The sequence below is a fragment of the Tyto alba genome, unplaced genomic scaffold (assembly GCF_018691265.1).
Source record: "Tyto alba isolate M040663 unplaced genomic scaffold, T.alba_DEE_v4.0 Super-Scaffold_11, whole genome shotgun sequence".
Taxonomy (NCBI): domain Eukaryota; kingdom Metazoa; phylum Chordata; class Aves; order Strigiformes; family Tytonidae; genus Tyto; species Tyto alba.
In genome coordinates, this window is record NW_024881273.1 from 10,022,243 (window position 1) to 10,034,682 (window position 12,440).

A 12,440-nucleotide genomic window follows, 5' to 3' on the forward strand; every position below is an offset into this window, starting at 1 on the left:
GACCCTCACAGGCAAGAGTAGCAGTCACCAAACACAAAGCCTAGGTCACCTCTGAACACAGAGCTCTGGAGATCACAGCTCTGGGACACTACTGGGAAGAAGAGGTTACTCTGTGCAACAGGAAGGCAGAGCTCTGTGGTGATTTACTGTACTGAACTGCAGCTGCACTCAGTTTAAAATGAAACAGAATTTGCATAGCTCTCCATTTCACAGAAAGCCAGTGTCAGGAGGGAGGGGGGAGGGAGGAGGTGGCACAACTGATCTTGGTAACTATTCACCTTCTGACATCAGAAACCTTCGACACAGCATACAAGACTGCTGTAGCGAAATCCCTGATCAAGAACATGAAGCTCCTTCCCCTCTTCACAGTGGCGTCCTGCTTCACGCCTCCAGGTCCCTCTTTCTTTGTACTACAAGTGATGAAGTTTTTTTTCCAGATCACATGAGCCAGGATGAAGGGGGAAAATCCTGCCAGGAACAGAGATGGGCTGCAACTTGAACCTGATCAAGGAGAGATACTGAGCAGTACTCTGAGAGCTATATAAGAATGTGCTCGGCACAAGAGCAAACACTTTTTCAGGTGAAGGACTCTCATGAATCAGCCATGCATGTGAATGAAGACACCATTTCAAGAAGGGTTGGACCCACTAGCAAAACATCTTTGTATTTCATCATCGCTACCCTTGTTGTGTTACTCATCTTTGCATTAGCCACCATCATGGTCTTAGTCGTTCAGAGGACGGTAAGAAATTTCTTTCTTTATTCATTGGCTTTTTCTTTTTCTTTTTCTTTTTCTTTTTCTTTTTCTTTTTCTTTTTCTTTTTCTTTTTCTTTTTCTTTTTCTTTTTCTTTTTCTTTTTCTTTTTCTTTTTCTTTTTCTTTTTCTTTTTCTTTTTCTTTTTCTTTTTCTTTTTCTTTTTCTTTTTCTTTTTCTTTTTCTTTTTCTTTTCTTTTTTTTCTTTTTCTTTTTCTTTTTCTTTTTCTTTTTCTCTTTTTCTTTTTCTTTTTCTTTTTCTTTTTCTTTTTCTTTTTCTTTTTCTTTTTCTTTTTCTTTTTCTTTTTCTTTTTCTTTTTCTTTTTCTTTTTCTTTTTCTTTTTTAAATTTTTTTCACTTTTTTGCTCTCTTTCTTTCTTTCTTTCTTTCTTTCTTTCTTTCTTTCTTTTCTTTCTTTCTTTCTTTCTTTCTTTCTTTCTTTCTTTCTTTCTTTCTTTCTTTCTTTCTTTCTTTCTTTCTTTCTTTCTTTCTTTCTTTCTTTCTTTCTTTCTTTCTTTCTTTCTTTCTTTCTTTCTTTCTTTCTTTCTTTCTTTCTTTCTTTCTTTCTCCATTTTTTTAATTTATTTATTTATTTATCCATTTTATTTATTTATTTATTTATCCAATTATTTATTTATTTATTCCTTTATTCCTTTATTTATTTATTTATTTGTTTATTTGTTTATTTATTTTTCTATTATTTCTTTCTACTCTTTTCCTTCCTTCCTTCCTTCCTTCCTTCCTTCCTTCCTTCCTTCCTTCCTTCCTTCCTTCCTTCCTTCCTTCCTTCCTTCCTTCCTTCCTTCCTTCCTTCCTTCCTTCCTTCCTTCCTTCCTTCCTTCCTTCCTTCCTTCCTTCCTTCCCTCCTTCTTTTTTGCTTTCCAAAAATTATTCTGTGGACAGAAAATCAGCCATTGCCTCCTGTTATAAATGAATGCAATCCTGTTATAAGATGAAGTAAAGAAGGGGATAAAATAACTTTCAAAAAAAAAAAAAGCCCTTTCTCCATGGGCAGCAATAATTTCTAGCATGCAATTTTTACTCTGCAAATGGTAGTGGAAAGCTCATAGTCCAAGATGCAATCCACCCTCTGTCCTGCCTATTTAGGAGAAGAGGTGGAGAGATGATAGATCAGTGCCTCAGTGTCTGCTGCCAGGTTTTACATGTGTCTCCTGTTGCTTCTTTGGCGGGTGACCACTGTCTGGTCTGGTCTGGTCTGGTTGTGTCTGCATGTTTTCTTCTAAAATATTGATAAATTTCAATAACAGCCATAACACAAGACATCTCTCTGTGACATTATGGGGCTCTCTGCTGGCATTAATCATGATGTGGTGAAGCAGAGCTCTCTTGAACTACCCAGAGCAGTGGATGGTGGCACAGTAGCTCACTGCTGCTCTCTTTTTTGGCAGTTCATTTTCTTGGGTGGTATTTTTAATTCAGAATTAGAACTATAGCAAGGCTGACTGAGGATGTAAGTGAGGCAAAGTCTCACAAAAACAACTGTTCCCTCTGCTTACAAACATTTTTTCCTTCTTAAAATAGAAGATTGCTCTCAAGTGGATCTGGGGTTGAATGGGGGAATCAGTGAGACAGTTAGAGCCAAGAGAGAGGTACAGGTGGTTGTGAATATAAAAAGTGCATTTCTAATCTTACCAGGAACATTGCCATGAACTTTACCAGAGTAAAATGCCAGATTATAACTTTTACAGGCTTTGAAATCCTATTGCAAAAATCTAAGTGCCAAAGTACCTACACTACTATTTGTAGAATGAAAGAACTATCATGGGGCTGCTGGAGAAAGTTGGCCATGGAAAACAGAATATGATCCTTCAACTCAGTATTTTCTTTTACTAAATTTACCCTGTGTAATTTGTGTGTCTGTGTATGCACATTACCCAGAAATTAAACCAAAATTGACTGATACTTCTTTAAGTTGCACCAGAGAGGAGTTATTTACCTGAAATCAGTGTTCTTCCAAAAGAGAAGCAGTTTGAGCACAGTTAGAATGAGACATGAGGGTTTTCAAGTGATAAATAGTGGGACATTAAGAGAAATCTTTAAAATAACAGCCTGGGTAGTTACAGAATTGCCACAGCTTTCTTATATAATGAGGCTTTCATTTGTACTTATTATGAAAGTAAGCATTACATTACCTCTCCATCAGGATAAACGCAGTTACTCTAGTTGCCAGAGGAACAATATTACTGAAAAAGCCAAGGTTTTCATTTAAAAGAGTAATGACATTATTGCAGCTGCTTTGGAAATGAGCTTGGCTAAAGGAGAAAGTAGGAAGCTGAGGTGTGTGAGAAACAAATAAAATCAGACAGCAATTTTACTCTGAGAGAAGGATTTGGCAGAAAAAGCATAACTTGTGTTCTTGCTCCCAGAGAGCCAAAAGACCCCAAGTTCAGAAACAGCATAGTCATTCTCCAGCTGTAACTGGTCTTGAATTTCCAAACCAGGGCACAAGTGTTGATTTTGTGAGACAGGTTCCTCAAGAAACTCCAGGGATTTCTCCAAAAACACTAGCTCATGGTCACACTGTCACCATAAGGTTAGGCACAAACTTTTTTGGCAAATACAGTTGTGATTGGGCTGAGCATCTTGTGGTATTGACTTCAGCAGCTCCAAGACAGTGGGTCTGGGGGGTTCTCATACTTGGAGCCCTGTGGATACTGAGTTCTGTTGCTGTAGGGATTAGAGAGTCATCACTGGCTTAATTATTTTCTTTATAACTTCTGAAGAGAGGACCAACATTTTGCGTGATCAAGCTCTTGGGAAGATCTGGTTTTCTCTCCAGATGTTTTCAGCTGGATTATGTGAGTGGTCCTTGACCACAGGGGCAGTGGGGGTAATTTCATGACTTCCCTATGCTCAGGTGAGATAGAAACTTTTATTTTCCTCTGTTCAAAGGAGTGTTAGAGTGTCTGAGTGACAATGCAGGCCTGAACCATGCCTCGGGTACCACTGCATTAAGAGGAGGCTTCTGGTGGCAAGCAGATCACACTCTCCCCTAGCCTCATTGCAGGTGCATGGAAGTTGCTGCTTGTCTTCCTTTTGATGAATTTACATCTGCCTAATTTAAGATGAAGGAAGATGCATTGGAAAGGGAAAATCAAACTGTATGGAAAGAAGACATTCACATCACCCAAAATCTAGGTGCTGTGAACAAGGGAATTCCAACATGAAAGACCAATCTATCAGCATTTCTAATACACATTACCCTGTTTTTTCCAGTACCCCAAGAAATTTCCTTTACGCTTTGTTTTCAAGAAGGGTGTCACAGCACATTAGTGTCAGACCTGGAAAGTGTCATTTTTTGGAACTAAAATACGTTTTTTTTGAACTAACTACGCACAATGCTGAAGTTAGTTAATTTCTTCAGCTTTCATCTGCAGAAACTCTTGGCTTCAGGCCATTTACTTTACTTCACAAGTGACTTTATTTATCTCTGAATAAGAATAGCCGCTGTATGGTGGGCCGTAGCCTTCATTTTTTAACACTATTGTAAGAGTGCTAAAACTTCCACCCTTCTACTTGCTGCATTTCACTGCTGCTGGTTATACGTATATATACACATCTATGTAGATACTTATGTATACAAAGAGATATATGCAAAATCAGTGAAAGAGTATGGGACAGAAAGGACTAGACAAATGCACTTTTAAGACACATGGACCCTAGAAAATCTTATGCTGTGCTGGAAGATATGCTGTATCAGACACCTAGGCCACCTACCCCTGTGAACAAATTCTGTGTGAATGTCCAAACTTCATAATCTGGGACAGTCTGTCACGGTGCTGGATTTTGTAAACTTTATATTTTTAACCTCCAAACTGTGCTGGCAAATATTTTCAGCACTGTTAAAGCACCAATGTGGCAAATGCTAAAAATTGGTGCAGTTATTTGTCTTTGCTGATCTAGCTGTTGGAGTTAAAATTGTAAAACCCCTTCAGCAGTGGGACTGCCATAACACACTGGTAATTGTCCCTGAAAGCAGATTTCCCACTTGTTGAACCCCACAGGAAAACCACTGAGGAATTTTAGAGGAAAACTGCGCTGTTCCAACTCTTGCCATTGGTATTCTGTACAGTGACTGTCACCTGCTGTCTAGAGGTGTCATTTTAATAGGTTTTGTCAGTACTGGAAAAACTGAATTTCACACAGGGCTCTGTTTCCTGTGATGTTTGTTATCAGATCAGCTGCAGGAACGGTGCTCCTCTTTCTGGAGTTTTCATGTGTAGGTTCTACCTTTGCCTCTTGGCAACTCAGGGCTGCCTACCTGAAGTGCCACCGCCTGCCTTCCCCCTCAGCCACCAGCAGGTAATGATGGTTTGAGCCTGAGCAGAAACACGGGAGAGCCTTGAGGCTTTTTTTCAAATTGCAAAACGTTCTTTGAGGATAGCAGTTCAAAGAGCTCGTCCCCGCTGAGCTGCTGTGTGGACATGCTCTTGGAAGAGCCCTGGATCTAGTTAAGCTGACCCCAGGCCAGTTTCTGGGGGACTGTGGCTTGGAGGTGTGTTTTCTCGGATTTCTAGAGGCAGATACACACCTCAAAGATCTCTGGTTAAATGAATATTCACAGTTCTGAGACAAGACACTAGAATGACCCTCTAGCAGCACCAGTATGTCCCAGCTTGGGAAAATTTCTTGTCAAATGATTAAGTGAAAGAAGACATAAATTACTTCCACTGGCACCTGATTATCATTTTCTCTAATGAAACAAACTCAAATTACTCTGCTTGCTGAATAAGGACTGAGATCCTTCATCATCAGCACTCAGATCACTCTAGACAGGGTGAAACTCACTGTCATGAATTCTTCCTGAGCTGGCACTGTAGAATGTAATCTCTTTGGGCTCCTACTGTGTGCATTTTTACCTTCCAAATTACACCATTACATGCAATATTTTTTCCACTAGAAAAAAAAAAAAAAGAAAAAAGTAATGACAGTAATATTTCAAAGCAAGCTCTAAAGTTTTATTTGAATATCTACTCAACTGTCTCAAAATAAATTGCATTAATATCTGCTGTTTTCACCCACTGGGAGAATTCCCAGGTGAGAACACAATACATTACTATGTTTTAATTTTGTTTCTGCTGCCCTGACTACAAAACAAGCTGTGAGCACCAGCCTTGTCCTGCATGCCATCTCCAAGGGAGGGCTGCAAGGTGGACACCTCACTGATGGTAATGTCTCAATCATTTTACCAAACACTTCTCTACAGGCAGCTGCCTGATTTCATTTAGTATAATCTAGTTGGGGACAGAGCATCACCTTTCTCTCATGAAAAAAATGCATTGAAAAGTAATGCTTCCCTGCGCTCTGAGTGCGTGAGAGGGAGAGCCCCATGTCAGGGTCCAGGACAGGAGCTGAGAGGCTCTGTCAGAGGGTGCTTGGGAGTGTTTTCAACTGAGAATCTTCTCAATCCCACATCTGATGATATGGTTGCATAGGATCCATGAGAGTTTGGGAGGGAGGATGTTGTATAGGGGAACAAAAAGCTTGGAAATGCCTGTTTTTTCAAACTAGAGCTCTATATTCCCATTCTTCTCTTAACCCCACAGCCTTCTACGGCTTAGGAAGATCACCCGGAGAAACACTTTGTCTCAACAGATAACTTCTCCCCTGTCATACACAGGTGTGGGGAAACAAAACATATAAATCAGATATTACAGATACCTAAATCATGAAGCACCTCCGCTATCTCTGGCTGCAGGACAGAGCATTTTGGCATTAGACCAAAGGATAAGATTGTTTTTCTGGGATCAGATGCTGCTCTACGCTTCAGCCATGGTTAAAAACATGGTCACATTAGGACAAAGTCTAATTAAAAGTATTCTTAAACATTTAAAGCTAGAACACTAAGTACCACAAACAGACACCACATGACTTCTCTCACTCCCCAACCATCCTCCTTCTCCCCACACCACACAATATCCTATTTGCACCCAGAATAAAGTTCTTATGTTTTGAGACCGCTATGGTTGAAGTCGTCTCCCACCGCATGCATGGTCTGCCTCATTTCTCCCAGGAGATTACTAAATGTTCTGCCAAAGCTGGTACCAGCTCCTTTCTTCTTCTTGGACATGCTATATTGGGCTTGGCCTGATTATCCTGCACAATTATCCCAGGTAATTGGTGTCCAGATAAGAGGAGGTGGTTTAGGTAGTCTGAGCCAAAACCACTCCCTGACACTGAAATCACTGCGGGACTCCCAGTGTATGTGAGTGAAGGGACATGATGCAGAGTTTCAAACATTGAGGCACTCTCAGTATCTTTCCTCAGCGGTTGAGAGAATTTGTTTGCTCCTTGAGGGCATTGCTGAACGTTTATGAGCTGTCGGTGATTCTACTTGCGTGGAAGTAATATGCAAGCAAGCACAGGCTTTGGGGTTTTATGCTTGGATGGCAGAGAGATGTGATAAAACTGAAGCAAGGCCACAGATGAAGCCTACCAGATGTTACAGTTTGAGCACGTTTCCTGAGCAGTTTTTAGGCCATGATGATTGAGGACAATTTCCCATGCTGTTTTGACCCTTGGGTTCACATCCCAGAAAGAAGTAGGAGGAGAGTTGAAGCAGAACAACACTGTTTCTCAGACCTGTCTTGGGGATTTACAGTTTGTTTTTTTTTTTTTTTTTTTTTTATCTGGCCACTGGCTTCCCAGGGATGGGCACTGGCTCTCAAAGGTGTCCAATCCCACTCTGTCCTACTCTCTCCAAGCTTTGCAAGCCACAGAGTGAGTTTTTCAGGGCTTGTGCTTCTAAAAAACTGCCCCAACAAATGTCACACACATTTCTTACAGCACTGAGAGAGTGATGGCTGTGTCAGAAATGTAGATTTTCTATGTTAGAAAAAAAAGGCTGTGATGACTGATGGCTGAGGATGATACCTGGATGGGTGCAGAGAGCTTGCCAGAGCTGTTTGCTCCACAGCAATCCCTCACTGACCTGTGAGGCTCTATAGGAGCCATATGCTCTGTAATGCCTGACATGGGCTCCCTGTGCCTCAGTGTATGTGTTGCCTTCATGGCATGCAATAGAAACTTTTAAGATCCACTTTTAAAGCAGGATTGTACTTGAACATGTGTATGCTCCCAGAATAACCTCCAATTCTCTCGTTTCTCTTTCAGGAAACTGAACTTGCCACGGAGGGCATCGCAAAACCTGTCAGGACAGGTAAGGCATCTAAACTGACTTTATATGCCATTTGTCTCATCTGTGATGCAACTATTGCCCAGGAGCACAAATAAGCCAATTGTGTACGTCTTATCATTTCACATAAAGTCTCTTCTTGGTGAAAAGTCAAGGTAGTAGGAAAAAAAAAAAAAAAAAAAAAAGGAAGAAAAATGCTTTCAAATTACTGGGTACATCCGGAAGCCAGCACGTGGCTGAGGAAATAACAAGTATGTCTGAATCTGCCCTGAGGTGTCTCTGCAAGAGAGCCTTTTTGCCAGAGGATGTGAACATCGGTCTATTAGGTCTTATTTTAAGGGCTAGTTCTTACACATGTGGGCGTAATGTCCCTGTCTTCACAAGGAAAGTGTGCTAGTGTGTTGGCACATATTTCAAAACAACTCAACTGAAACTCCTCCTGTACACCTCTGGTCTAGAGCAGTCCTGTGTTTCCTACTGATTTGTGGGGAAACTGGGGAGGGAAGGGGGAGGTCTAGAAGGGACAAATGAAGAACAGCAGCAGGAGGCACAGAGAAAGGAATTAAGACAGGCAGAGTATGAACAGGATGCTCAAAATAGGAAAAAACTGTCTAACTATACTAACAGAGATGGTGTACCAGCATTCTGCTTTTCTTTGTTATAAATCAGGAGGATTGCAATTTTTTTCATTGACATTACCTCCCTGGTTACACAGCCCTTAACATCAAGTATTTTGACTTGCATATACAGTCCTGGAGGATAGGAGATACCATCACTTCCCACTCTATAGACGGGAAAAATGAAGCACAGTGTTCATCTAGAAGCAATGGCAGAATGAAAAATCAAAGTTCAAGGTCCAGAGGGTCCTAACCATGTAACCATCTTTTCTGCAGCTGCATTTTTGCACACAAGTGACATAATGCAGCATTTGGGCAACACATACTCTGTCTTGGATAACTTTGAACTGGGACTCTTCAATATTGCGCATTTTTCAGCCCACAGGTCTCAAATCAGTCCCTGCATGTCACTCTGTCCTTGAGAACTTCCCATCTTGCCTAACCATAATTTTTTACGTTTTACAATTCCTGGAGGGATTTTCTTTTTCCCAAAGGATGTCCCTAGGACAACCTAAGCACATATTCCTTTCCCTCTATCAAGCTAAGTAGCTCCTTAAGTCTTTCTAAGTCCTTCTTAAGTCTTCTGGTGCTTTATTTTGTCCCTGAAATTCCTCAGAAATAAAGCAGGGACTGAACATACAAGGCAGATTTGGATAAGGGCATTGGGACACTCACATTACAGCCCCACTCCAGTGCATCCCAAAAGGTGCCCAAAAAGGAGTTTGCAAACCTAATGGGGTGCAAAGCATCAGCCTTGCTGCCCATGGTCCTCCATGAGGATGGAGAGTCCCCAGCAGCTGCGAGGCGGTACAGCCCCAGAGCAAAACCTCCACTCTTGCAACACGGCGTAACCTCAGAGAAGTCACCACAACTGTGATGGTTTTCATGGCTGAGTGTTACCACCAGTTAGGAAGAGGTAGTGAAATCTGTCAGTGTGGAGTCTAGAGATTGACAGAGGAAAAGCCACAGAGACTGTATCTGTAGCTCAGTGTCATTTCAAAACAAAGCATGAGCGGTGCTGGCATTCCCAGGGCAGGGAGGAGCAGTCTCACTAATCCAAAATTGCAAGTACATATATATATATATTTATTATTTCATACCAGGTAACCTGTGCCAATTGAGTTTTCTTCTCATCAATAACTGGCAGGTTCCAGGCTGGAGAGATGCACTCTCTCCAGGAATGTACAAGACACCGTTTCATTAGCCAGAAACCTTTCTGTCTTTGGGTCAATATCAGTTACAGGCACCCTCTTGCTCTGAATTCTGCTGCTAAATCTGAGATGATGCCATTAGTGAAAGACAAAGGAGGGAATGATAGAGAAACCCCACAAGGCAGGAAGATTTGCTGAAAGCTGTTTGCAATGGGTGTAAGTGTTCTATCAGCCTAACCCTCACTGCCTGTCAGTCTCTATTGTATGTCTCTGGCAGGGTAATAGAGCATTAAAATATGAGCGAATTACAATAGCCTTTTATTTTTCTCTTAAAATGCATAAAGCAGGGCTAATTGATTAATATATCCCAGCGGGTAATTTAGTGAGGCCTTCTCGGCAGGGAGCTGCCAGGCATCTCTTGCTGACTTCCAAGCAGGGACTTGTGGCGATGGCTGGAAGGGCCCGTCCAGCAGCTGCAGAGCAGCAAGAAACAGAAGCGTAGGAAACACTTCAGGATGGGGACTGTGGTGAGGCAGAAGCTGCTGTGGATTTAGATTTGAATCTGTGTCTGACTCTCAGAGAGCCCAGATGTTGATAGTGTAATTTGGATGTGTTTTGTACTCACCTTGTTCAAACCTGAGCTTTGAAGCCCTGCATTGTGAAAACGGACAAGCAAGCAAAAAATGAGCATTGCCAAGTTGCCAGCTGGGTGCTCAGCCTTGCTCCAGCCCTGTGTCAGTATCGATGGGGAGGCTGAAGGTACCTACTTGTGCAAAACATCTCAGAGATGCTTGTAGAGGATGCAGGACTGTGCTAGTGGGAACAGCTGTGGTTTACTCAGGCAGAGACTGTATTGTAATGCAAATGGGCAGCAGTCCAGACACGACTACATCTCTGAATTAATTCTGGAATATTAGAACAGGAAAAACGCGATGATTTCATTTAGATTTCCAATGAGATTATGTTCTATTATTAGCTAAACACCAGTGGGCACTAAAGCAGATTTATAGAAGGTTTATGTCCCTGACTCAGCTGTCGTTCCTCAATGGATGGGTTTGCAGGAATCCGCAAGCAGTAACTGAGAGCGATGCAATGTCAGCTAATTAAATGTTTGTGTGAAGAATGGTATCAATCTCCTCAAATCCTCTGTGCCATTGTTGGTGGAGTATCTGAGCAACAGGGTGAAAGAACAAATCCATCATGAACTAAATGTCTGTGAAATGTTCTTTTCTGTGGAAATATTTCTCCGTGGAAACTCATCCACATTTCATAAATATCAAATCATGTATTAATATGGCTAAAGAGGTATTATTGTTAGGTTAATTTTATCGAGGGAAAACTAAGTCACAGAGAAATTTATGGCCTGCCAACATCTGGAGGTGTTCAGCCCTCGTCATCTCTTTGCTGTCCTCTCTGAGCCTCGTTTCCCCATAAGCACTGTAATCCTGGACGGATGACTTTTCTTCTTATTTTGAACTGCAAAGACACAATGCCAAAATATCTTCTAATTTATAAAAGGAAAAACCTGCAGGTGTATACGCACACACACACACTATTTATAGATATTTTTGTCTGGCAGTAAGATCCATTAGCAGTTGATGGACAGACCAAGAAAAGAAATCCAGCACCCCATTCACAGTTCCGATGGGAAATAGGTTTCCAAATAAAAATCTAACTCAAAGAAATTAATATAATACAGGTGACATTTGCATCCTTGCTACCCAACAGAAAATCAGGGTGAAGCCAGTGAAGCAAACAAGCCTCTCCAGGCTTACATCAATATCTCTGGGTGCAGTTTGGCATCCTGCAACTAAATCTGGTCTCTTCCAGCCTGGAATTCTCCCAGTGCAACACTACTGAGATTGCTGGATTGTTAGTCACAAATCTCATGATAGTGGGTTCTTCAGAAATGGCTATTTCATGTTTAGACCATATAGATTTTTGCCTTCTCAGCTTCAGTACATGTATGTGTTTGTGTGCATACATGTGAAACTGTATAAAGTTCTGTCTGCTCTTGGGAGGCCAGGGCAGATAGGTTGTGTTTCTCAGTTTGAAAAATTTTGGCAAGCCTAGGCTTGCACATGCTAGAAAGAGTGCACAGGCATCCTCCTAGGCAAGCATCCGGGGGAAACTGCAGCTAGGCAGATTCCAGTTAGTCATAACGGAGGCTGGTTGCTTGTTTAATTAATAATGAGATGATCAGTATTGCTACAAAATGCTGAATGTTAGATCTTCTGTCTCTCCAATACTTAAAATGCAAGCTATAGATGAGTATATATATATATATATATATATATATATATATATGAATAGCTCATGAAATTATGTGACCTATGCTACACTGATGAGCAGGCTAGAGACTTGAACAGCTTTGGCCTTAAACTCTACAAGTTTTTCAGTAGTCAGCTGTGTAGTGATGAGTTCATAAGATGTTCTTCCTAAATTTGGAGGAAAGAAAGGAATAATCCTAAAGTTTCCATTTTTGCAACGAGGTAAAATTGGCAGATGAGTTCAGTCCCGTTTCAGTGCACAGGACCACAGTGACAGTCCTTGTTCTCTCAAGGACCAAAGGCACTCGGTGAATGTGTGACAGGCATGGCCACGAGCAGAGCCCAGCTCTGCCACTGAGCCCAGGAGAGGACGTCACGCCGCTGGCACTTGTCACAGCATCGCTCAACTGGGACAGCCATCAGTGCCAGCTGGCAGCTGTTTGCAGGACACTTAAATGAAAGGAGAGAGTTAAAGATAGATACAGGAACTTC

General features: G+C 41.5%; 1 protein-coding gene across 1 annotated transcript in view; it reads left to right on the forward strand.

Annotated features, from left to right (window-relative positions):
* The first annotated feature begins 547 nt into the window (after positions 1–547).
* Positions 548–12,440, forward strand: part of TNFSF8 (TNF superfamily member 8) — a 17,217-nt gene continuing 5,324 nt past the window's right edge. Inside the window, exons 1-2 of the mRNA XM_033011915.2 lie at positions 548–742; positions 7,889–7,934. Coding sequence (XP_032867806.1) covers positions 548–742; positions 7,889–7,934 — 241 coding nt within the window. The remainder of the gene's footprint in view (positions 743–7,888; positions 7,935–12,440) is intronic.